The 25,230-nt window shown below is 45.9% G+C and overlaps 1 protein-coding gene and 1 non-coding gene across 2 annotated transcripts; both read left to right on the top strand.

Annotated features, from left to right (window-relative positions):
* The first annotated feature begins 836 nt into the window (after positions 1–836).
* Positions 837–1,043, top strand: LOC112424919 (small nucleolar RNA U3). Its single transcript, XR_003015884.2, has one exon. It is a non-coding gene; the product is annotated as a small nucleolar RNA U3 (small nucleolar RNA).
* Positions 1,044–10,367: 9,324 nt separating this feature from the next.
* Positions 10,368–24,462, top strand: LOC105471505 (reticulocalbin 1). The gene is made up of 6 exons (XM_011723995.3): positions 10,368–10,750; positions 16,101–16,294; positions 17,304–17,482; positions 19,493–19,553; positions 22,199–22,398; positions 23,277–24,462. The coding sequence occupies exons 1-6, from the start codon at positions 10,497–10,499 to the stop codon at positions 23,382–23,384; spliced, it is 996 nt and encodes a 331-aa protein (XP_011722297.1). The 5' UTR covers positions 10,368–10,496; the 3' UTR covers positions 23,385–24,462.
* The last annotated feature ends 768 nt before the right edge of the window (positions 24,463–25,230 follow it).

The following is a 25,230-nucleotide window of genomic DNA, read 5'->3' as shown; positions in this document are numbered from 1 at the left end:
CCAAGTTCTGCAGCTTTTGGACTCTTGGACCTACACCAGTGGCTTGCCAGGGGCTCTAGAGCCTTCAGCCACTGACTGAAGGCTACACTGTCGGCTTCCCCACCTTTGAGGTTTGGGGACTTAGACTGGCTTCCCTGCCCCTCAGCTTGAAGACAGCCTATTGTGGGACTTCACCTCGTGATCGTGTGAGTCAATACTCCTTAGTAAACTCCCTTTCATATATACCTCTATCCTATTAGTTCTGTCCCTCCAGAGAACCCTAATACATCATTCTCCACCCCTCCCTGTGTTCACATTGTTTGCCCCATAAGTCCACTCTGTCACTAGCACATGGCTTGCTTTGGCCAACAGGATGTGAGCAAATGTGACACAGCAGATCTTCACAAAAGCACTTGCACATTTCTGCTTCGGCCTTGCTCTGCTGAGTGGCCATGAGCACATGCCTGGGCTAGCCTCCTGGAGTATAACTCACCTGGGGCAGCCAAATTGTCCTAGTTATCCCAGCTGTGGCCATCCTAGCAGAGCCAATAGCCAACCAGTCCCAAGCTTGTAAGAGAGCACAGTGAAAACGAGGAAGACTGCCCAGCCAATGGCAGCTGACTGCAGAGGCATGAGCGAGCCCAGCCCAGCAGAGATCAGCCAAGCTGAGCCCAGGTCAGCTAAAACCCAGCACACTTGTAAATGACACAGTTTATTCTTGCACGCCAATCAAATTATTGAGGTTGTTCATTACAAGGAATCAGTATGTCAATGGATAACTGGAAACAAATGCGGTTTAAACATCCAGCAACTGAGGAATGGTGCAATACCTTGCAGCAATTAAGAAAGCTGATACAAAGACTATACTTTCAGGGATCATTTCTATAGTTCATTACTAAAGAAGTTTATCTGAACATGTAGAGCACAGGACACCACAAGGAGGAGGCACAACATTATTCCTTGAGCCTGAAGCCGGCTCTTGGTATTGCATCACTAAAACAGCCATTTTTCACTGGTGACTGTTCTCTTCCAGGAGAATAAGGAGAGGATGCAGTTTGGGTGGTTAAAAAAAAAAAAGAATTCTGATGCAGATGTATATTGACTAGAAATGTTCACCATAGACTGAGAAATTGTAGGAGGAATGGGAAGCAGGTTGCAAAAAATGTATGTAATATGACACCACTTTCATAAAACATATGTTTATACATTTGCATATGAATGAGTTGGGTCTGATACACAAGATGCTGAAAATGGTTATTTCCAAATGGTAGGATTTGGGGTAATTTTCATTTGTTGTTTGTCTGTGTTTTCGAGTTATCCTATAGGAACATGTGTCACTTGTACAATTTTCAAAGGGGAGAAAAAATTCTTTTCCATAGAGTACAGCATTTAAAAAACTTAAAATCTTTTAGCTTATCCATAACAACCCTGAGTGTGTTTCAAGTATTTTTTGTGGATAAAGTCATTATCAGCTCTTGTAGCATCCTGTGCAGGAGACTTGGTAACATCAGCTCGTCCAGGATTCACTAAGGATTGCAGGTAGCAGAACCCACCTATCTGATCCCACTGGCAACCCCGAGCTCTGTGGATGGCAGTGGCTTCATCTTTCCAGCCCACACAGAGCCACGGAAGCCTTAAAGCTCCTGTACCTCGGAGGAGGCAAGGGTTGGGGTCACTGTGGATCCCTACTGTCCTAACAGCAGAGTAGAGCCTTCCCAGTAACTTCCTGCCGACAGAGGTTAGTTATGACCCTTGGGAAAACAAAAGACACCTTTTAAAGTTTCCTACTAACAGGAAGTCAAATTTCATATATTCAGAGTAAGAAATTCAATGCCCCAGGGCAGGACAAGGATAACTACCACCTTAATCCTTATAAAGGATGAAAGGACTTCCTGCCTGCCTGCATTTCCTCCTTCCTTGCTCTCTCTATTTTTCTCTTTCTTTCTTTTTCTCTCTCTCATTATTCCTCTTTCCTTCCTTTCTTATCCATCATTTGCAGTTAGCCTTTTACCTAAAATAAATCCTAGTTTAAAGCAAGTAGATCCATCCCTGCACTCTCCTTACCAGTTCTCAATTTGCAATCAATCCCAAATACTTTTTTTTTTTTTTTTTTCTGCCACTACTGCTGCTGTTGCTAAAACTCTCCTCAGAGAGCCGGTGAAAATTACCCATCAGGCTGATGGGGTCTCATGGAATCATATAATCTGATCCCAGCTTGCTGTCCCTAAAACACTCACTTCTTTTCTTCATTCCTACTTCCTTATCCTTTCCCCGAATTCGAGTAGATCTTAATCTTTTCAACACTTTTATGCCCCAGCACTCCTGCCCTACCCTCCTCATACTCTGTGGAGGCATTGACTCAGAACATGCCCAACAACTGCCCTTGCATCTACCTCTAAATGTCTCCCTGCTGTTTATTTCCAGTGTATCACCCTCCTCACCCCCCATCTCCGGCCAGGCTCTCGATCCTAACCCAACTGGTTTTCCCTAGGACAGTGATTATTTCAGTTCAGATCCAGGGGATCATGAGGAGTCCATGAGGCCCTGCAGGTGATCCACAAATATTCAGAAAGCAATGCAGAATCTTTATGTCAATTTTTAGGTGAGAGTCCCTAGTTTTCTTTTAATTTCCAAAGGGCTCTACAGATCTAGGACAGTGCTTTATCAGTTACCCTCTCTTTCTTGCATTTTTAGGCTCCCTCCCTTTCAACTGGTATCCACTTCTCCATCTACACATAACCTGGGTGTACCAGGGCCATGGACAACTGTGAAATATAATTACCAGGTGTATTAGTCTGCTCTGTTTGGCATAACAAAATACCACAGGCAGGGTGGCTTAAACAGCAGAAATGTATTTTCTCACAGTTCTGGAGGCCGAAAGTTTGAGACCAAGGTGCCAGCATGGTTGGCTTTTGGTGACAGTTCTCTTCCTGGCTTGCAGATAGCCACTTTCTCACAATTTCCTCACATGCTGTCATGCAATCCTCCCACCTCAGCCTCACGACTAGCTGGGACCACAGGTGTGCATCACCATGCCTGTAATTTTTTTTTTTTTTTTTTTTTGTAGAAACAGGGTTTCTCAGCCCGGCGCGGTGGCTCAAGCCTGTAATCCCAGCACTTTGGGAGGCCGAGGCGGGCGGATCACAAGGTCAGGAGATCGAGACCACAGTGAAACCCCGTCTCTACTAAAAATACAAAAAATTAGCCGGGCGCGGTGGCGGGCGCCTGTAGTCCCAGCTACTCAGGAGGCTGAGGCAGGAGAATGGCGGGAACCCGGGAGGCGGAGCTTGCAGTGAGCCGAGATCGCGCCACTGCACTCCAGCCTGGGCAACAGCGTGAGACTCCGTCTCAAAAAAAAAAAAAAAAAAAAAAAGAAACAGGGTTTCTCCATGTTGCCCAGGCGGCTCAAGCGATCCTCCTGCCTCAGCCTCCCAAAGTGCTGGGATTACAGACATGAGCTGTCGTGCCCGCTCATTTAACCTTAATTACTAAAGACTCTGTCTCCAAATACAGTCACAGAGGACAGAGGAGAGGGAGTGTTAACACTTCAACATATGAAACTTGGGGCGACACAGTTCAGTCAATAGCACCAGAAATAAAAATAACTTGTTTTAAGATATCAAAGTTGCTATCTTTGTTACACTGACAATAGATTCCTAACTTATCTTTTTTCTCTGGCTGCTTTTAAGATTTTCCCTTTATCACTGGTTTTAAGCAATTTGATTATGAGATGCCTTAGTGGAGTTTTCTTCATGTTTCTTGAACTTGGAGTTTATTGAGCTTCTTGGATCGGCAGATTATAATTTTCATAAAGTTTGGAGATTTTTTCACATCATTTTTTCAAATATGTATATTTTTTGCTTCCCCTTCACAGAGTCTAATTATATATATAATTCCAGGTGGTACATCCCACTTCCTGGGTTCAGTGGGATAGTCCTACCTCCCTGGAGACTCTATTTACCAACACATCTTCAGCCCCTCCCTCCTGCAGTAGGCACAGCAACTCAAGGAAGACAGAAATTTCAGTTTGTCCCAGAGATAACTAATGCTCTTTTATTTTTAAAATTCATTCTTATCTGAGTCTTTTACCTAGGCCAGTTTCTCTTGCTCTGCCTCCGAGTTCATTAATGTTTTCTTCTGATTGTAAAGACTGGGGGATCTCTTTCTTAAGTGATCTTTGTCTTAAGATTTGGTGCAATATATCAGTAGGCTTAACAGAATGAATGTCTAACAAAAGAAAGTTGAAAACTAAATGACTGTTACCTTTCTCTTTGAAATACTGTAAGAATGAAAGTTAGATATGCTTTGTGACTTCCACGAAACCCTGACCACTACACAGGCTGTGATTTTTATCAGTGCAAGATGCAAGGTGAGCAGGCTCACTGAGAAAACGCACGCCAGGGACTTCACAGTTCCTGCTCTGCATGATGATATGGACTAGAAGGAAAAAGATGTTAGCATGAGGGATTTCTGATCAGGGTCAAGCTGTCTTCTGATCACTAATGACTTGTCAGCTCGTGGGATGGATGAACAATGAGTGTCTTTGGTTACAAACTGCGATCTACCTACCAATTGTGAAAACTGTATTCACAGGAGTCGACAGCAGCAGTTGATGGCAAGATGGCACTCAGAAATGGCATTGACATACTTTAGGATGTGGAATCATAAGTGAGACAGCACACAATTAGAATGAAGAATTGGCAGAGGGGGTTAACTTGGGAGGAAAGGTGTGGATATAAACTGTTACTGAAGAAGACAAATAGAGTGTTCATGACACTGAGACTTTCTATGATACTACAGCAGAAGAGATGTCCACGCGTGTGACTGACCTTATTTCATTCCTAAGTGAGATAGTTTTGGATGCAGTGCTCGCTGTTGCTGAATACATGATCCCAATATGCCTTGTGTTTCTTTCTTTGGGAATATTTGAATCTTGTCTCAATGCTCAAAATGGATCAGAGATACAGATTTTGATAGCAAAGTGACATTATTTGTGAGCTCTTGTGAAGAAAGTCATTGGTTTTTATCTTCTTTAGAGTTAGACTGTGGGTGTGGGTATAAAAGATGGGATCTGTAACATCTTTCTTTCTTAGAAATGTATTTCCTACTCCCATGGAAATGGTTGCATTAGATGTTCTCTATCATTTAATAATATACTTGTGGACTAAAAGATAAAAGTGCTGTATGAAATAAGCCAATTATGTTAAACTAGCACATCTGCCTTTACTGCCTTTATCATTAGCCTGAATAGAAAGGCCTTTAAAATTGATTTTTTAGAAAGCAGCTGAATGCATTCTTTGCTATTATATTTATTCAATAAACTATTTAATTAGTAAAAAGATAGTGTCTTCTGCAATGTCTAACTTTCTGCTAATCTTATATGGTGCATTTTTCATCCCAGATTTCAAAGTTTTGATATCTAGGCTTTCAATTTGTGTCTTTTTTGTATTTTCTCTGGCTCTTCTGAACTTTTAAAACATTTAACACAATTACAATAATTGTTTTAATGTTCTTCTCTGTTAATTCTAACATCTGTGTCAGTTCTGGGTCAGTTTTTACAGACCGATTATTCTCCTTGCTGTGTTTTTCTGCCTTGTTGTGTCTTTGATTGGATAATACAAATTGTGAATTTCACCTTATTGGGTGCTGGAATTTTTTTTTTTTCCCCTGTATGTTTTTTTTTTTAGCTTTTCAGGTCTTGCCTTTGTGCTCTGAGAGGCATTTTCTGGAGCAGTGCTCAGTCCAGGGTTAATTATTCCCAACCACTGAGGCAAGACCTTACTAAGTACCCAGTGCCCCATGAATGATAAGTTTTTCCAGTTTGACTGGTAGGAACAGGTACCATGCCTGGCACCCACTGTTCCTTCTAATCCTTTCAGATGGCTCATTCTTCAGCCTCACATGCATGCACTGTTCGCCACTTTGCTGAATGGCCAAGGGGATCCTCTGTGGAGCTCTGGGATTCTCTCTCTGAGCAGCCGTCTTCTCTCTGGAACTCTCTCTGTAGAACCATGGCTGACTTGGTCTCTGTGGACACTCAACTCTGTCTTTTCAGCTTCAGGAGTCGGCCTGAATCCATGTTAGTTCTCTCTCTCTGCACAGTGACCTGGCAACTCTGCCAAGGTAATTCTGGGGTAATCCTAGGACTCAACTAGTTTGTTTCTAATGTCGTTCATTGCCTGGTGTCCAGTGTCTTGAAAACTGTTGTTTCATATATTTTGTTTGTTTGTTTGTTTGTTTCAAATGGGAGGATAAATCCAGTCCCTCCTTCACTCCATCTTGACCAGAAGCAGAAGTTAGTAGCTATTATTATCATTCATTCAGGATAATTTAGGGGCACCTACTATGAGCCAGGCACTATGCTAGGTTGAGTATACAGTGGTGAGCCAAAAGAATATGGTCTTGGCCTCATAACAAATCTGTCTTATGGCGATCCACTTTTGCCAGAAAGCAGTAAACATGCTAGGCCCTGGATTGATGAACATAGACATGAATCAGCTGTGATCACTTCTCCCAAGGAATTCAGAATTAGGAGGGAAGAAAAATTAATACAAAGCTGACTGTGAAAAGTATGTGAGATACAAAGGCTCTGGGCATATTGATGAAGAAATAATTAATTCTGATTTAAGGCATAAGGGAAAACTTCATGGAGAAGGTGACATTTGAGTTAGGACGTGAAAAGTTCATGTAATTTTGAATGGTGGAGAAGCAGGAGGGAGGTAGAGATGCTCGAAGTGCTTTTCTTTCTTTCTTTCTTTCTTTTTTTGAGACGGAGTCTCGCTGTCTTCCAGGCTGGAGTGCAGTGGCGCGATCTCGGCTCACTGCAAGCTCCGCCTCCCGGGTTCACGCCATTCTCCTGCCTCAGCCTCCCAAGCAGCTGAGCCTATAGGCGTCTGCCACCACGCCCGGCTAATTTTTTGTATTTTTAGTAGAGACGGGGTTTCACCGTGTTAGCCAGGATGATCTCAATCTCCTGACTTCGTGATCTGCCCCCCTCGGCCTCCCAAAGTGCTGGGATTACAGGCGTGGGCCACCGCTCCCGGCCTCAAACTGCTTTTAAACATGTGGCAGACACAGCTATGTGGCTTGTTCTTCCTCGCCCACAAAACTCTAATCATGTGCTTCAGAGGATGCTGTATACAGTACTTTCCGGTCCCTAGGAGTGAGTCTTGATTTGGTGAAATCAATCATGGAATTTATATTCCCTTTGCCTGTCATTGGATCCGGCATAGGCACATGACACAATTCTGGGCAATGAGATATGACAGAAAGTCTGCTGGGAAAGTTTATTTTTCAAAGAAAGGGAGAGAACATTCCTTTCCCCCACTGTTTCTGAGAGAGAAACAAAAACACCTGATTCCTTGATGATGTCCTGAAACCACTGGCATTAATGAATCTAAAACTGATATAAGTCATGACTTCTTGTTACATGAGATGCTAAAGTTTTCTTCTTGTTTCAGTAACTTCTGGTTGGATTTTTGTTGTAGTTGATGGCGCTACTTTCAGCCAGATGCAGGAGACCAGCATACCCTAAGCTGATCAGTTTACCCATTAGAAACTCGCTTTTCCTTTTCACTGATTCAACCCTCTGCTAAATGTTACTTCTCTTGTTCTGGTTCCTCTGCTTCATCAAGAATGGAGGTTAACCTAAGACCTAAGACATGACAATGCACTTAGTCACTCTTTCCAAACATACACATGGGGGGAGATGCAAAACAACTTTGAAAATGAAAGAAAGCAATTACACAATGCAATACCTTGACTATTCTGTCCTATCACCCTTCCTGGTCCTTTGGTTGGGAGGACTTAAACTCTTATGGTAGGGTGGAGAGATGAAAATAAACATAAAGGAAAAAAGTGTAGGCAAGCCCACGGGAAATTATGTAAATTCTTCCGGATTCACAGCAGTGCTAAAATTCTCTGGTAATTCCCACAGGAGCCAAGACTACCTCTGAAACAGTCTAACTGTTGGAAACCACCAGTGTCTGGCAGGAAGCCAACTATAACAAGGGCAAAAGATATGCCGTTTCGGAGAGTCTGGACCAATCCCAGGGACCCAGGCCAGCCTGTGGCCAAAGTTGTGAATATGCAAAAACTGTCACCAGTCTCCACTCCCTTTCCCGTTCCCTTCCTAGTCCCCTTCTTTTTCTAGCCCCGATCTTTTTCTCCCTGCTCCTCCTCCCACTCCTCCTTCTCCATCACTCACTCAACAATTCATATCCTGCTTGCCTGATGAGCACAGAAAGTACTAAGCCGCCTACCTTAGGACACTTGCATTTCAGCAGGGAGCTCTTACACGCCCAAGGTAATGCTCCTCTATTGCTAGAAATTCAGGCTTCGAGGCTGGCTGTGGGAAGCATGTCTGGTCTCAGGCACAGTACTTCTTGTCCCATGCAAAGTCAGCTGGTGGGAAGCGGGGCGGGGGATCCAAGGAAAAGAAGGGGACTAGGAAGGGAAGCGGGGATTCAAAGACTGGATTCCCAGCTCTCACTGCCAGCCAGTGGGGATGTACAGGGTCACAAAGACATTGCCTCAAATGTGGAGCTGTCCTCTGCTAGCTCATACAGGACCTTGTCATGCTGACTTATGATCCACGGATCTCAGTTAGCCAGAATCCAGCATAGCCTGATATTTAGCAGGTGCTGTTTATGGAACGAATGAACGAACAAACATCTGTTCATATACACAGACACCATGACTATCTTGTTCCCCATTGTATCCTCAGCACCCAGTCCAGTGCTTAGGCTGGAGTAGGAAGAGAGTAATGATTCATTAATTGACTGAAAGAGGGCGTCACAAGAAAGGGACTTGCATCTATGCTGCAACGACATCTTTATTGCAAGGGCAAGAAGCACATCCCAGACCTTTTTGAAAACATCAGGGATGGAGGTGGGAGGCAGGGCAAGATGGAGGAAATTTCTGGGAGTACAGCTATCTAGCTGTCATGGTTCAACTATGGTTTCAATTTTCTAGGGTTTCTTTTTCTTTTCTTTCTTTTTTTTTTTTTGGAGACGGAGTTTCTCTCTTGTTTCCCAGGTTGGAGTGCAACGGCATGATCTCGGCTCACTGCAACCTTCCACTCCCAAGTTCAAGCGATTCTCCTGCGCCAGCCTCCGAGTAGCTGGGATTGCAGGCGCCTGCCACCTCGGCCGGCTAATTTTTGTATTTTTAGTAGAGACAGGGTTTCACCATATTGGCCAGGCTGGTCTCGAACTCCTGACCTTAGGTGGTCTACCTGGCTCCGCCTTCCAAAGTGCTGGAATTACAGGCATGAGACACCACCGCGCCCAGCCTTCTAGGGATTCTTAACCTGGGGCTCATAGGTGGGGCTTCAAAAGATCCATGAATCCTCCGACTGTTTAATCAAGCACCGGTGTCAGTAGCTGTATGTGCATTTTTCTGGAAGAGGATCATGGCTTTCAATGAGTTTCAAAAGGCTGAGACTGCTGGAGACCTGCACTGTCCAAAGGGTAGCCATTAGTCCGGTGTGGCAATTTAAGTTTAGATTTAAATTAAAATTTCAGTGCCTTACTTACACTAAGCTACACATCAAGTGCTCAACAGCCACGACCTACAGGACAGACCAGATAGAGTACACTTCCATCACTGCAGAAAGTCTGATGGGACAGATATCTGTATTGGTAGCATTACCACCTGAATACAGGTAAGATTGGATCCAACTAGTGCTTTTGTAAAATGAGTTGCCAACATTTAGAAATAAAACATAAAAATCTAAAATCCTGATTTCATTTGGGAAACAGGACTATCTACCAGCGTGGGGCCTGCGTTCCCCTGGCAGCTGGAACGCACGGTACTGCTCCCTTTAGAGGGACTCTCGGTCATATAGAAGTTTCCCGCTTGACCCTCCTTGACGACTGACAGTGGGACCCTCGTTTCCAGGGGACTTAGCCGTCTTGGTCTCCTTCCAGGCTCGCGTTTGTAACCAGACTCCAAATTTTGCTAAATGGGGTTAAACTGGGTTTGAGAGCACATTTTAGAGCAGGGTCTAGGGGTCAGTTGGAAGTTGAGGAGGGGCAGTGCCTCCTTCCTTACAGTTTTCCGGAACTGTAGGAAGTCAGAGAGAATTTTATCCTGAACATCTGTTGCTTGACAAAGAAGTTCTTCCCAGTCCTCCTCCGAGCTCTCCAGTCCCCAGCCCAGTTCGCCCGGGCCCGCCCCTAGCAACGAGATCGCGGGGAGGGGCCGAGGCGAAACATTAGCCCCGCGCCCACCACCCCGGCTGGCGACGTGGCTCCGCGGCCCCGGCCTCCCCCGGCAGCGCAGCGACCAATGGGCGCGTGAGCGGGACCGCCCGCAGCTTCCCAGCCCGAGGCCCCGACGCGCCTCTCTGCTCCGGCTCGGGGCGGGCACTGGCGGAGGGACTGGGCCGTCCCCTCCTCCGCGCCGGCCCCGGCCCCAGCCCCGCCGCCGTCGCCGCGCTCCAAGCCCCCATTCCCGAGCTGCCGCTGTTGTCGCTTGCTCAGCGCCTCCCTCCCGGCCGCCCTCTCCTCCGGACGATGGCGCGCGGTGGCCGTGGCCGCCGCCTGGGGTTCGCCTTGGGACTGCTGCTGGCGCTGGTGCTGGCGCCGCGGGTTCTGCGGGCCAAGCCCACGGTGCGCAAGGAGCGCGTGGTGCGGCCCGATTCGGAGCTGGGCGAGCGGCCCCCTGAGGACAACCAGAGCTTCCAGTACGACCACGAGGCCTTCCTGGGCAAGGAGGACTCCAAGACCTTCGACCAGCTCACCCCGGACGAGAGCAAGGAGAGGCTGGGGTGAGGCCGCGGCCAGGTCCCCCCGGGGGGCGGCGCAGGTGTCCAGGGGCCGTCTGGGCGGGAGCCACGCGGGATACCACCGCCAAAGCGAAAGCGAAATCGCGCGCGCGGCGCCGAGGGCGGGGGCCTGCCCGACTCGGCGCCGGGGCTCAGGCTGAGTTGCCGGAGGGCCCCGGGACCCCAGCGTGGAGATCGCCGCCGCGCCCCGGCCTGGGTGGTTTCTCGCGGGGAGGCGAGAACGTGGCAGCGGCCGCGGTAGCCAGGACGGCGAGGGCCCGCCCCCTCCCCCGGGTTGCATCAGAAGGGAAGGGAGAGAGTGCACAAAAGAAGAGTTTGTCCACAGTGGCCTGTTAGTGACATGAGTTCCTCCCTACCCTCTCGCAGTTTCTCTCTGATCCCCCACTTCCGGCGAGAAGGGCTTGAGACACTCGTTAAGAAGGTCTCAGGGATGAACATGAATGGATAAAAGATGAAGGGGCAGGCGAGTGACAGGCTTGCTTCCTAGTCTCGGCCAGGTGGTCTTGCCTTTTGCCTAATCGCCCTGTAAATCTATCGTAAGGAGGCTGGGCGCGGTGGCTCACTCCTGTAATCCCAGCACTTTGAGAGGCCGAGGCGGAGGGATCACCTGAGGTCAAGGGTTCGAGACCAGCCTGACCAACATAGGGAAACCCCGTCTCTACTAAAAATACAAAAATTAGCCGGGCGTCGTGGCACACGCCTGTAATCCCAGCTACTTGGGAGGCTGAGGCAGGAGAATCGCTTGAACCCGGGAGGTGGAGGTAGCAGTGAACCGAGATTGCGCCACTGCACTCCAGCCAAGGCTAGAGTGAGACTCCATCTCAAAAATAATAAAAAATAAAATCTAGTGTAGGGATACAAAAATCCGGGGACACGCAGTTTCCGATTGGAAACACGAAGGAGCAGGAATGGAAACGGGTGGCCTGAAACGTTTCTGTTGGCAGCAGATGTCTGCATAAGCACTCAGTTCTTTGGCAACTGATTTGTTGGGGGCAAAAAGCTGGAGGGTGCTCTTGGTGGTGGAGGATTTTCACTTGGGCTGTTAAAGGCAGTTGAGTCAGGAACCAAACCCGGGAAACAAAACTTTGGCACATTTCAGTACACCCTCCCCGGGTCCCCCTGAGGAGACACTTGGGCATTGTGTGGAGATATCTGCTGGTCCTTGCTCAGAGGACCCAGCAGGCAGCCTGGTCCCAGATGGAGGCAGGGCTGGGGAAGAAACCAGCAGTCCTGTCCACTGGGCACCAGGTCTCAGATCTCCCTGAACCTGATTCCTGGGGGTGGAGGATCTTCACGTTCTGCCACATGAAAGAGAACACAGCCATCCCTGTGCTCCTGGGGCCCTCCAAAGGCCAAAGTGTTTCATTGGAATATGAGGATAATTATACCTATTGTGTAGGTGCACCATCTGCCTGCTCTGATAACAAGACCTTTGAACTTCAAAGTCACCTCCAAACAATTACCTTTTATCTTGCACAGTACTTTCTCTTCTCGGTTAGGACTTAACAATGGGGGCCATTGATGAGTTCAGTCAATTGTATTGCTTTGAGGCACTTGGAGACTGATTTATTCTGGAGCCCTGAGTGGTAGCCACATTGTCACTGGAGAGGAGGCAGGGAGAGGTTTTGGGATTTGGAAAACTTTATAAGGTGTGGTCCTACAGCTTCCAGTTAATGCCTTCATCATGACAGTTCAGCCTATAGTGAGAACAAGTGACAGTGGGGTTGGTCTGGATTTGATCCTTGTATCAACACCTTGACTTCATTCATTTATTCATGCAACAAACATTTGAATGGCTACTGTGTACCAGGCCCCAGTTTAGACAACTGGAAGATACAAAGATGAAACCTTATGCTCTAGGCATCAAAGTGCTTATAAGCAAATGTGGAGGAGAGAAGCACAAACTAGCCATTATGCACAATTGCTGCAATGATGGCCTATAAAACCTATGGTGAGCACATCCAGGAGAAGGAGCCACCAGGGCTGCAGGTTAGAGAGAGGGGATTAGGGCTGTCACCTGATCAGTTTGTAGGATGACTTGGAGGTTGCCAGGTGTACAGCAGGGGAAGGCCTTCCTGAAGAGAAAACAGCCCATTTCTAAAGGGTTTGAAAAGTGTTCTGGGGCCTGAGGGGTGGTGAGTCTGCAAAGGGGCAGGGAAGGGAAATGAGAGGTGGGAATGGAGGGGAAACCAAGGACAGAGCAGGAAGGACCTTGGTGAGATGGAGATATGTTATCCTGTACGTTGTCAAAATGTCATAATCCCCAAAATTCACTGGGAAAGTCAGGCTGGCAGGAGGCAGTACGCAAAGAACATAATCGAGGTATAGACTAGACCAGTGGCAGGGGAGAGGGGGTAAATGCCAAAGGGGCTTGGTCTCTTCGGATTCCAGGAGGCGATGTATCTATACACCAGTGGGAGGTAGAACTGGCAGCTCTTGCTCTTGACTCAGCAAGGGGGAGAGGAGGGAGGTAGGAATCAAGGGGACATCTGGGTCTCTGGCCTGAGCCACCAGATGAGTGATGGATGCACCATTCGCTTGTAGGTTAAATCTGGGGTAGAGGCGGGGTAGGAGGTGCTGGAAATTATGGGTCCAGTTTGGGATGGGGCTGTGTGTGAGAAGCTGCCCCTCTGTCCACAGCTTGTTTCAGTGGTCCCCTCCATGATTGGGCTGAGGAGGAATGAGTGTGGCTGGATCTAGGCAACTTTGTCACCATTACCTGTCAGTCTTGAAAATGTGACAGCTCTAAGGCCCCTAAAGACACCTGGGCCAGAGGTTTGCAAAGTGGGAACCCGTAGGCTGCATGCATTCACAAATATGCCACACAGTGTAAATTACTTGCCCACATTTAAAGTTTGAATGATTTCACATACAGACCCCCATATCTGGCTTCTCTTGACACCTTTATTCCCATGTGTCAGTCATCCTCTGCAGCAGAGTTGGTCAGCCCTGTTTGGCGGCTAGCAGGGTATCTCCAAGTGGCAATAGGTCCTATTGAGAGGTTTTTCTCATTCTGTTACCTGTTGGTGTTGAGAACAAATGATGATGGAGTTGGTCTGGGTTTGCTCCTTGTATCAACACCTTGATTTCATTAATTTATTCATGCAACAAACATTTGAATGGCTTCTGTGTAGCAGCTACCATCCGCCACTGATCTAGATTATCATCTTTAGTGAGGAAAGGCATGCATTTTCTCCTTTATTCCACACAACATTCCTTGTGAAGTAGGTGTTCAGTTTACACATGGAGAAACTCAGGGAGTCAATACACTTGCCCAAGATCACGCAGATAATGGGGACCAGAGGGAGGACGGGGATCCAGGTGTTCTGATGGAAGTGCTGGGCTTCATCTCCACCCTAGCTGCCTTTCCCAGGATCTCATTTGAGATTGTTAAAGAGAAGGTTAAGATCTTATTTATTCTTACAACAAATATTTATTGAGTGCTTACTATGTGTCAGGCTGAGCTACGTCCTAGATGTTTATTTGGCATAGACTAGATGCTATCCTTTCCACAAAAGAGGATTGTAGTCTGATGTCGTTAGCCTGAGATTCTGTTTCCCAGTTGGCTTTGGGTAACCTGTTGGCATGTCTCCACTGTGTCCCCAGGATTGGAGCAGTGCTTGGCACATACCTGGGCTCAACACCGCACAATGTTAAAATAATTCTGCTGTGTCTGACTATGATTTCCTGGGGGAAGAAGCCTGAAGACGCTTGAAGTTTAGTGGTTTAGTCTTTTTTTTTTTTAAGACACGTTCTTGATTTGTTGCCCAGGCTATGATGCACAGCGGTGCAATCATAGCTCACTGCAGCCTTGACCTCCTGGGCTCAGGCAGTCCTCCCACCTCAGCCTCCTGAGTAGTTGGGGCTACAGGCATGTGTCACCGTGCCTGGCTAATTTTTAAATTTTTTGTGGTGTCAGGATCTTACTATGTTGCCCAGGCTGCTCTCAAACTCTTGGCCTTCTACCTCAGTCCTCCCACCTCAGCCTTCTGAAGCATTGGGATCACATGTCCAGCCTATCTTTTAGGAATGAGGCCTGTTAAACGTGCAAATGAAGGGGCACTTTCAAGCTGTTAGTGATGTTTACACCTTCCTGAGAAAGAGGAGCTTGGGCTCTTGGGTTCAGGTAGGAGGTGGAGACATTGATTATTCACTCCTCCCCGTCTCGTGTACACCCTCCCCCCACCTAAAAAAAAGTTATAGGAGATTTTCTCTGTCAAACTACTGATGAATTTGTTTCCCACTTTTTATTAATCAAAGCTTAATTGCCAATCAGAAGGTCTGTTGAAAAGTGAGAAAGTTTTGCCACTGAAGCTGATAGAATTCCAGCCCCAAAGAACGAAATCTAGAGTTAGCCTGTATGACCTCCTCCCAGGTAAATGGACTACAAGGGTGAAACTTTTTTAAACACTGGGAATAGCCTGGGGGTGCTTTTGAAGTTCCCTACCGGAATGCTATCCTGGTTTGGGACCGTCTGATCTAGAGATGACAAAAGTGAGTTCCCAGCCTGAAGTTTGCTCTGGGCTAGCATTTAGGGTACCTCAGTGGAGTTCAGTGGGAAGTTCCTGAAACCTAGGCCAGCCGTGGAGCTGGTATAGGAGTCTTTACCCTAAGAGCAAAGGGTTTAAGGTTCCTAGAGCGGATCAGCTGGTCAAGTTTCGTGAGTAGATTCCATGATGTCAAGGCTCCTTCAGCCCTGACATTTGTGCTGTGTCCACCATCTGGTGTCCTCTTGCTTTAAGTGTCAAGTTTTTGCGTCCACCGTGGTGGGATTTAAAAAAACAAAACAAAACCCACTTATCTTTTGATTTACATACAATTTTCCACTTTTTGCATTGAACCTAAGCCAGAAGACACGAATTCTCACCCCAGTTTTGCCAAATACTGGTTGTGTAATCTTAGAAAAGTTATTCCATTTCTCTGGGCCTCAGTTTCCATTACTCCAAAATGAGGCTGTTGGACTACAGCAGGGAAGATTAATAGGTTTCATCTTACAGATCAGCTCTGATGCATTGGTAGTGGCCATCACCAGAGCACAGTGCTGAGAATTCTGAGAGCACCTCTAGTTTTATCAGGACAGAGGGGTACAATCCATTAGCAGTGTCTGCCATCGGCACTGGTCGGGGGAAAGCACATCAACTGTGAAAGCCTAAACTTGAAGATTCCTTCCAGCCTCCTTAGATCATTGATTCTGTTGTAGTTGTTTGTGCATTTTAGATTGTGCAGGTGTTTGATCTTTTGCTGGACCAGCATCACACAAAGCCTTAATAATAGCCTTGTGCATGTGTGTAGGTTTCTTTTCTTTTTCTTTTTCTTTTTTTTTGTACTGCAGAAAGATTGTTGATCGAATCGACAATGATGGGGATGGCTTTGTCACTACTGAGGAGCTGAAAACCTGGATCAAACGGGTGCAGAAAAGATACATCTTCGATAATGTCGCCAAAGTCTGGAAGGATTATGATAGGGACAAGGATGATAAAATTTCCTGGGAAGAATACAAACAAGCCACCTATGGTTACTACCTGGGTAAGAGGTGCTGCAGGAGCGATGACACAGCGGGGGCCCGGGTCACAAGCTTTTTGTAGACTCTCTCCTCTCTCATCGTATCCACTCCCTTCAGGGAGATGTCACAGCCTCCTAAGTAGAACATGCTTGTATAACACCCTCCTCTGCAAACTCGGAATGTACTGAGTTCCTTACACTGAGTGAAGTTACAGGTGGGAGGGAAGGACCATGAGGGCTAATAAAAAGAATCCCTTAGATTGCGACCCCATCTCAACTTCATCTCAGAGGCACACACGGAGAAGAAAGCAGAAGGGAAGTGTGTCTGTGGTACACTTTCAAAATGCTGCCTAATTCCAGATAGCAAGGATTGAGCGGGCCGGAGCAGTCAGGAAAGGCTTCCTGGTATGGGTGGTTTGGAAACTGGGGCCTTGGAGAATGGATTTATATTTGGAGAAGGTGGGTCAACTGGAGGGGCAAAGATGCAGCAATGCATGCAGTAATGGGAAGGGCTTGGATCCAAGACGAACAAGACCGGGAGAATGAAGAAGTGAGATTACAGAGGTACGGGGTGCAGACCTGCTGGGTGCATGGTGAGGATGGCCAAGAAACAGGCCCGAGGAGAACCAAAGATGCACGCACGCGGCCAGAATCGGGGAGATCTTGAAAGCCAGGCACAGTGTTGAGACAAGATGTTTTGGGTACCAAAGAACCTCTGTATGTTCTAGATCAAAGAATGAGATGATGAAAGCAGAGTTCTGCAAAGAGAAGTATGGCAGTGATATAGTCTAAAGCCCGCACTCTTAACCACTTGCAATAATTCCCCTAATATGCCCTGAGGCCTAGATTACGGGGTGGCTTGAGGGAACTGATATTAGAGGCATTCTGACATAAAATGTTTTAAAGAACTCAGTAGGTCGGGACCTTTTTTCCCTGTGTGTACCATTTGAGCATGAAGGATGAGTGATCTGGCAGGAAACGCCTTTCTTGGCAGCACAGTTGAAAAACGTTTCTGCATATATACATCCTGCAGGAAACCCCGCGGAGTTTCATGATTCTTCAGATCATCACACCTTTAAAAAGATGCTGCCACGTGACGAGAGAAGATTCAAAGCTGCAGACCTCGATGGTGACCTGACAGCTACGCGGGAGGAGTTCACTGCCTTTCTGCATCCTGAAGAGTTTGAACACATGAAGGAAATTGTGGTTTTGGTAAGATAAGTGAAGGGCCTGGGCTGGGAAAAGACCAGGGAGAAAACTGCCTCCAAATCTTGTCTCTTCCAAAGAGAGAACATTTTTCAGCCTGAAGGGAATTGGAGAAGGATTCCAAAGTAGAGTTTGTTGGAATACCTGTCTACCCAGTAAATTAGTCAAGTCAGGCTGGCTGCTGTAACAAATAGCCCCCAGTTATAGCCATTTAACAGTAGCAAAGTTTGTTCCAGTCAGATGGACCTCCCAGGCTATTCTCTGAGCACAGTTGGGTACCCAGTTCTCCTCTAAGCACTCCTGCTTGTGCTCTGCCATCTTGTAGCTTCAAAGTCATCCTGGCAACACCCAACTGGCTGACAAAGGAAAAGAGAGGAAATGAGAAGATAGAGTCTTTGTTTACTGTTCTGCCCAGGGAATGACACATCCCCTTCTCTTATGTTACACTAGTCCCTCCTAGATATGAAGAGGCTGGGAAATACAGTTTAGATATGTGCCTAGAAAGAGCAAATAGGGGCCAGGCACAATGGCTCATGCCTGTAATCCCAGCACTTTGGGAGGCCAAGGAGGTGGATCATGAGGTCAGGAGTTTAAAACAGCCTGGCCCACATGGTGAAACTCTGTCTCTACTAAAGATAGAAAAGAAATTAGCTGGGCATGGCGGCACGCAGCTGTAATCCCAGCTACTCGGGAGACTGAGGCAGGAGAATCGCTTGAACCCGGGAGGCGGAGGTTGCAGTGAGCCGAGATCGTGCCATTGCACTCCAGCCTGGGCGACAGGGTGAGATTCTGTCTCAAAAAAAAAAAAAAAGGAAAGAGCAAATGGCTTAAGTGAGCAACTAGCTAGTCTCTGCCCCATTTTTCAGTTTTAAGGGACTTGGGAAAAGAGTAAGAAATGGGATGAATTGGATTGTTAAAACTGTGTGGAAATGTAAAGTAAAAATTATGGCTGGAAGGGATGCTACCCTTAGGGGGTAGGTCTTTGGAGGGTGGGTGGATCAGGCCCTAGGCTTTGAGGAGTGACTCTGCTTGTAAGGCCTCAGAATGTAGTTGCTTTCCATAGTGTCTTGTTGGGTCCCAAATGTCTTCATTTTCCATGACAATTAAATAAATGCCATCACCTGTTTTCCTGGGCAGATGCACCAAGCCAGTTCCAACTGTTTCAATCCTGGGAAACAGATGGCTAGAGCTTTTGTTTACACGAGCTGTAGATGGTTTTAGTTATCCAGGTGGTGGAAGGGTCAGCTCATGCTTCATCCTCGTGATCGCCATGACTGTAAGGACTGGGCGGTGGCTCCAGGAATCATTCCTCTACCACTCACCATCCAGGTAGTGATAGCTAATGTGGCAGAGGACAGTGCAGGTGGGGAATGATCCACAGTGGATGACGAGCCTTTGGGAGTGGCTCTCTGCTCTCAGGTTTTCTCTTTGGTTTGGCCCAGGATGCCTCTGAGTTGCTGTGCCAATGAACAGTAAACTCATTTAATTATTGACCCAATCCAAAAAATGTAAATAAGAGGTCAAGTATACTAAATACAGAGCATAATACATTAAAAAATCAGTTATACTTTTATTTTTGAGTTGACCACTGTTTCACATTTCTCTGACACCAACTCAGTATTCATAGTCCTGTTAGCACTGGAGTCTATTCTTGAGGTCATGTAATCCAGTGGTTCTCAAACTGGTTTTCTCGCATGTTCCCCAGTGGGTGTTTTGGTTGGATGGTGGAGTTGGTTGGCCTGGCAGGGCCTGATATCATCAGAGTACCTCTGGGGTTACAGGTACATCTTGCTTTGAAGAAAGTGTTCTGCTCTTGAAATTGGGGTGGGGGATTAGGAACAGAAACTATTGCCTGTTTTTTACAAATAAGAAACTAGTTCCCAGGGAAGTAAGGAGATGAGCCAGAAGTCACCAAGCATTCAGCCGTAAAAGCTGGATAAAGGAGGACAATAGAATTCTCAGACTTCCTTAGAGCACATGGCCATCTTGCATTCTGTTTCACCCTTTGCTTCCTAGGAAACCCTGGAGGACATCGACAAGAACGGGGATGGGTTTGTGGATCAGGATGAGTATATTGGTGAGTGCTGACCTAGAGTCTTGCTCAGCTTCCCGACTGGGCCACATGCCCCCCCACCCACACGTCTGGCTACTTTCCCCAGACGTCTCTTTTAGCAACAGCTGCAAGTCTGTAAGTCACTCCTGTGAACTTCCAGCCTGCTTGTCCCATCAACCCTAGTGGTGTAGTATCAGGGAAGTATTATTAGACCTTATTCAGTGGAAAAGGCTGGCCCTACACAAGGCTGGCCAACAGTTGGCCCCAGGCCTCTGAGAGGTGCCCTTCGTCACACTGCCTGGTTTTACCTTTGCAAAAGGGCATTGGAGATCCCATAGATTTACAGTGAAGATAGAAGAGACAGTGTCAGGGCAAAAACTCTAAAATTGGACGGGCTCAATGGGGCCTAAAAGGTGTGAGTAGATGCAGCTGTGATTAACAGAACTGTTTATGTGTCTGAGCTCTTTGCAGAAAGGCATTCTTCTTAGAGAGATAAATGTTTTACAGAGTGCACAATTGCCCAATAATATTGTCATTTTGTGCCCCTCGTTTCCCAACCGAAGGATGGGAGTCCCATAGAGTCAAATTAATATATTTGGGTCTGAACCCACCATTGCTGTTTAGAGCGCTTCCTGGTAGCTCCAAATCCCCCCAGTCCAACCCCTGCTGGAAAGGACCAGAGCAGGCAACAAGGGCAATTCCATTTGATCCTTACCACCTGCTATGGCACATGGCTCCAGCTGCAGGCTCCCTTCTCATGGCAGCTCTTTTCCCAAGTCTCGATAAAGTAAAATCTGGAAAATCATTTGATTTAGGTGTTGACCTATGACAAGAGGAATGAAATATGTATAATTTTTGTACAGATTTTTAATCGAAGCCATTAATTACCTTTAAATGTAAAACCCAGAGCCCGAGTTGCTGTCTGTCTCTGGTTTTGTGGTTGTATTACTTTGCCACCCCAGACACAAGAACAAGTGCCTTCAGCAATGAAGAGCAGAGTTTCCTCTAATCATTAGAAATTATGTTTGATCGTGAGCCGAACACTGTTCCTCGTGTGTCATTGGTAACAGACAACGTAACTCTCGCCACAGTAATTAAAGTGATGTTGGTGGCACTACCCTGATAGAATGACATATGCTGACAGCTCCCTCATCAGAGGAAGCAGTAGTGCCTTCCTCTTGCTGGGTCCACATGCGAGGTCACGTTCAGAGGCGCAGACCTTTCACCATGGCACTGGGGATGAAATGAGACTGACAGCAAAGACTGCATGGTTAAAACAAACAATGTAGTGCTTTTGATTGAAAGTGTGTGCTCTGCCCAGCCCTCCGGAACTGTACATTGAAGTGGTGCAAAGTCAGGGGCAGAACTCTTTGAGTGGCTTTGCCTAGAAGCAGCATCCCATTCTTTACACTGAATAGAGAGAGGGAGGTGGAGGCGTTGCGCTTGAAAATCAAATACGTACTGACTCACAGGCAGAGGAACCCAATGTATTGACTCGTCATTTCACTTCTTGGGGAGGCGACAAGTGGAAAGTGGGTGGTGGGGGGTGTAGTAGGAAGGGCACTGGAATTAGGAGCCCTAGCTTCTCAACCAATTAGCTGTGTGACCCTGGGATAATCATGTAATGGCTTTAAACCTCAGCTTCCTCATCTGTAAAATGGGAAAAAAAAGTTAGCCCATTCTTGCAGGATTCGATGAAGCTTGAATTAGCTAATACATATTAAACTCTTTCTCAAAAACAATGTAGACATGTCAGTTAGGGGTCTACCGTGTAGTCAAGGGTCTTGTCTCTTTTTTTCCTTCTCTTACAACCTGCTCCCTTCACCACCTGACATTTCCAAGCTCTGCTTCCATTACAGAGAAACTGCCTGCAGAGTATCTCTCTTTTCCAAGAGCTACTGACACACACACAATGCAAAAACGTTTCCTTTTTCTTTTCCTTGCCATTTTGTAAAATGGGGATAATGACCCATCTTGTAGAATTGTTATGAGAATGAAATAAAATGACAAGTGAAAGCCCTTTGGAAATGATATGAACAATCGTACTAAACACAGTGGCTGAGACTCTGGGTTGAAAGCAGAGTGGCCATGTTCCTGTGCAGCCTCCAGCTCATATGAGCTGTGGGTCATTGGGTAAGACTTTACCTCATTGTTTTCATCTGTAAAATGGGAATTATAACAGCACTCACTTCGTAAGGTTGTTGTGTGAAAATCAAATGAAAAATGTCTGTAGAGCACTTTATACAGTATCTGGACCACAGTGTTCACTGTTAGTCATTATTATTAGTTTTCGCTTATGTAGTGCCAGTTTGGATTGTAGAGGGCTTTTACGTCAAAATGGCATATTTGATCATAATAGCCCCGTGATTTATAAATTATCGTCTCCATTTTACAGACAAGGAAACTTCAGGCTCAGTCACTGAACTAAGTCAAAAGCCGGGATTTATCTTTCGGCTTCTAAACTCGGTTCTTTCTACTCCACCACGTGGCCTTCATCATGAATAAATTATTGCATCGTTATCCCCAAGAAACTGCCTACCAGCTGTTTGAGTTAGGTCTCTGGATTGGTCATCGCCTTTCCTAAAGCTCAGGAGGTCAAGTTTTTTTGCGGGGAGGGGCGATTTACCTTCCCACTTTCCTTTGTAACCAACAACAACCTTCCCTTCTAGCGGATATGTTTTCCCACGAGGAGAATGGCCCTGAGCCAGACTGGGTTTTATCAGAACGGGAGCAGTTTAACGAATTCCGGGATCTGAACAAGGACGGGAAGTTGGACAAAGATGAGATTCGCCACTGGATCCTCCCTCAAGATTATGATCATGCACAGGCTGAGGCCAGGCATCTGGTATATGAGTCAGACAAAAACAAGGTATTTCCCATTCTTCTGGAATCACTGATTGAAGGGAGACAGTTTACATAAGATTGGTTTGGTTTTTTTTCTCGGCGATAGCGTTGACCCATGTCACCATGTCTTTATTGACTTTTCCTTCTTGTGGAGGCCTGTAAACTTGAGCTAATACCATGATAACCCACAGTAAAGTTATTAGGCCCGAACTTTCCTGGAAAGTCAGCTATGAGCCACAGACTTACATTAAGTCACACTTGCTAGGACTGCAGAACTTTGTGGGCAGGACACGATTTAAGAAGTATACCCCGTGTTGCCCTAGGATCAGCTTATTTATCCATTCATTGTCACCAGATATTTATCAAACATCTGTGATGTGTCAGGAACAAGGAAGCCCATCCCATTAAAGCCCAGACATCCTCAGGCAAACTCAGGTTTCTGGCTCTAATGCCTAGTACTTCGGTATCTATTGATAAACATTCAAATAAACAAATCAATAAATTTAGAAAAATTTCCTGCCTATTCCCCGCTTTGCTGATTGCCCCCAAATTCTCAGGTTATGCCAATAGTTAGGTTAGGCAGTGAGGCCATAAGAGGGAAGTGGCATTCTTGAGGGCCTATTTTGGGAAGACCAACACTGCTTGTGGACACGAATGGATTCTAGCTTCTGAATTACTCAGGGACTTCCCTGACGCATGTTAGCACAGTTTTCATAGCAAGAGGCTGTTCCAGTTTGGAGTTTTGCAGTGCAGTCATGGTAGATGAAGGAGGTGCCCAGTAGCTTCTGAATTACTAAATATAGTATTTTAAACATTGCAAATCAATGAAATGACATGAACATCATGCTAAACTAGTACAGTTATCAGAGCTTCCGTGACAGAGCTCTTTCATCTCTTCTATAGGATGAGAAGCTAACTAAAGAGGAAATATTGGAGAATTGGAACATGTTCGTTGGAAGCCAAGCTACCAATTATGGGGAAGATCTCACAAAAAATCATGATGAGCTTTGATAGACACTCACCAGAATATGGCAGACTGTCATAGGCATTCTGTTATTGTCTTGGATTGTTGCTACAATTGTCTAATTTACAGCAGTTGTGTTCCCACAAAAAGCAAGTTTGTACCTCGGATTGGGGTATAAAAATTGTTTTTCGCTCAGTATTTACTGGAAAATGGACATCACTATTCTTTCAGTAAGATTTCTCTCAAAACACATGAAAACCTTGGTAAATTGCAGTTCTCTCTGGGGATATCTTGGTACAACATGACTTTTTAAAAGTTTTGTTTTTTTTTTTCCCCCCATTAAAACTTAAAGGGGAAGAAAACTTGAAAAACCCCTGTTCTTCAGAAGTTGAGTGGGTTGGGGGAGGCAGTGATACGAAGTGACTGCTATGTATTTTCACTACCAGATTTTTTTATATTTGCCACTGTTAAATAGTTGGAAAGGGGAAATTCTGATTAAGCAAAAGTGGTATCATCCTAGGTAAGCTTATTTCAGAACAAGTCTAATATTTCAGATTCTTTCTTCTCGACTTTATACTCTGAGCTGTTCCTTACTGTAAGTGGTGTGTATGAAACCTCCATGCATTTTCCAGTATGAATCTGCTAATATGCACAATAAATCCATGTCTTTGTTTGTTTTTCTATTAAAAAGCAATCAAGAAAGATAATGTGAAAAAAGAAAGGAATTTAGAGGTAGAGAAAAGATGAATGTCAGACATTTGAAAAACTATAGTAAAATGATGAACACTAAATATACTTGAGAAAACTTTCTTGATATGCCAGTGAGGTAGGCCTGATCTTTGAAATAGTGAATAGGAATACAATGCATTTCCTCAATGATCACTGATTAGAATGAGGTGGTGGGATCCTTGGGAAGCCAAACAGAGCGGAGTTCTGGATCATGTCCCATCCAGTCCAGTGAATCCACGACCCTCGGACCTGTCCCCACAGAACAGCTTATACCATGGAATGAGGACAAGGTGATATTCTGAGCTGTGGACTGAACTGGCAGACACAACCTGTACAGATTGAAATTTCACCTTGTAAGGAGAAAGTGAATGAAATAAAGGATCCCCCTAAGGATTCTCTACTGTGTCCTGTGGTGTTTGACTTCACAGATGCTATTTGTGACATTATTATTCGTATAGTATAGAACGGTGGGGTTGGATTCCGTGAATAAGATTATAAAGGTTCTGTTTTTTTTATCCAGTTACTAGAATGTTCAGAATAGACTCGTATTTACTAATTTAATAATATGCTTAATGCCCTTTCTTCTGTAGGTCATTTTAACTATAAAATCTTCCTGAAAAAGGTTTCAACTGGAAAATCCAGACTTCTTCCCTGGGCCTACAAGGCCCTGCAGGAGGAGGTCTAAGGGATCTGGCCCCTACCAGCAGTATCATCATCTCCTCACCTCTCTCCCTTTCACATCCCCTATATTCTGGCTTCACAGACTTTCTAGTCCTCAGACACACCGAGGTCATGCCCAGGTTGGGCCCTTTGCACTTGCTGCCCCCTCACCTTCAGAATACCCATCTCTCACACCCTCGGGTAACATGATGCTTCCTCAGGGGGGCCTTCCAGACCCCACTATTTAAAGTAATCCCAACTTGAATCCTGGTTTAACCTCCCCATTTTATTATTGTCATGCATTACCGTTTATATTCATTTCCATGCCTTCTGTCCAAATTGCCGCAAAGATTTACAGTGACAGAAACTTACACGGTTCTGGAGGCCAGGGTCTGAAGTCCAGGTGTCAGCAGGGCTGCTCTGCCTCTGAAAGCGCTAGGGAAAGTGCCTCCTTGTTTCTTCCAGCTTCTGGTGACTCCTTGGAGTTCCTTAGCTTGTGACTAC

This window comes from Macaca nemestrina, chromosome 12, assembly GCF_043159975.1.
Source record: "Macaca nemestrina isolate mMacNem1 chromosome 12, mMacNem.hap1, whole genome shotgun sequence".
Classification (NCBI taxonomy): domain Eukaryota; kingdom Metazoa; phylum Chordata; class Mammalia; order Primates; family Cercopithecidae; genus Macaca; species Macaca nemestrina.
This window is presented reverse-complemented; position numbering and strand designations above follow the sequence as displayed.

What these genes read in the sequence shown, in the direction of transcription:
- LOC105471505 (XM_011723995.3), top strand. Translation starts at nt 10,497, where the DNA reads ATGGCGCGCGGTGGCCGTGGCCGCCGCCTGGGGTTCGCCTTGGGACTG. An exon ending in TGAAGGAAATTGTGGTTTTG is followed by an intron (nt 17,483 to 19,492) that starts GTAAGATAAGTG and finishes TTTGCTTCCTAG; the next exon opens with GAAACCCTGGAGGACATCGA. An exon ending in ATGAGTCAGACAAAAACAAG is followed by an intron (nt 22,399 to 23,276) that starts GTATTTCCCATT and finishes TCTCTTCTATAG; the next exon opens with GATGAGAAGCTAACTAAAGA.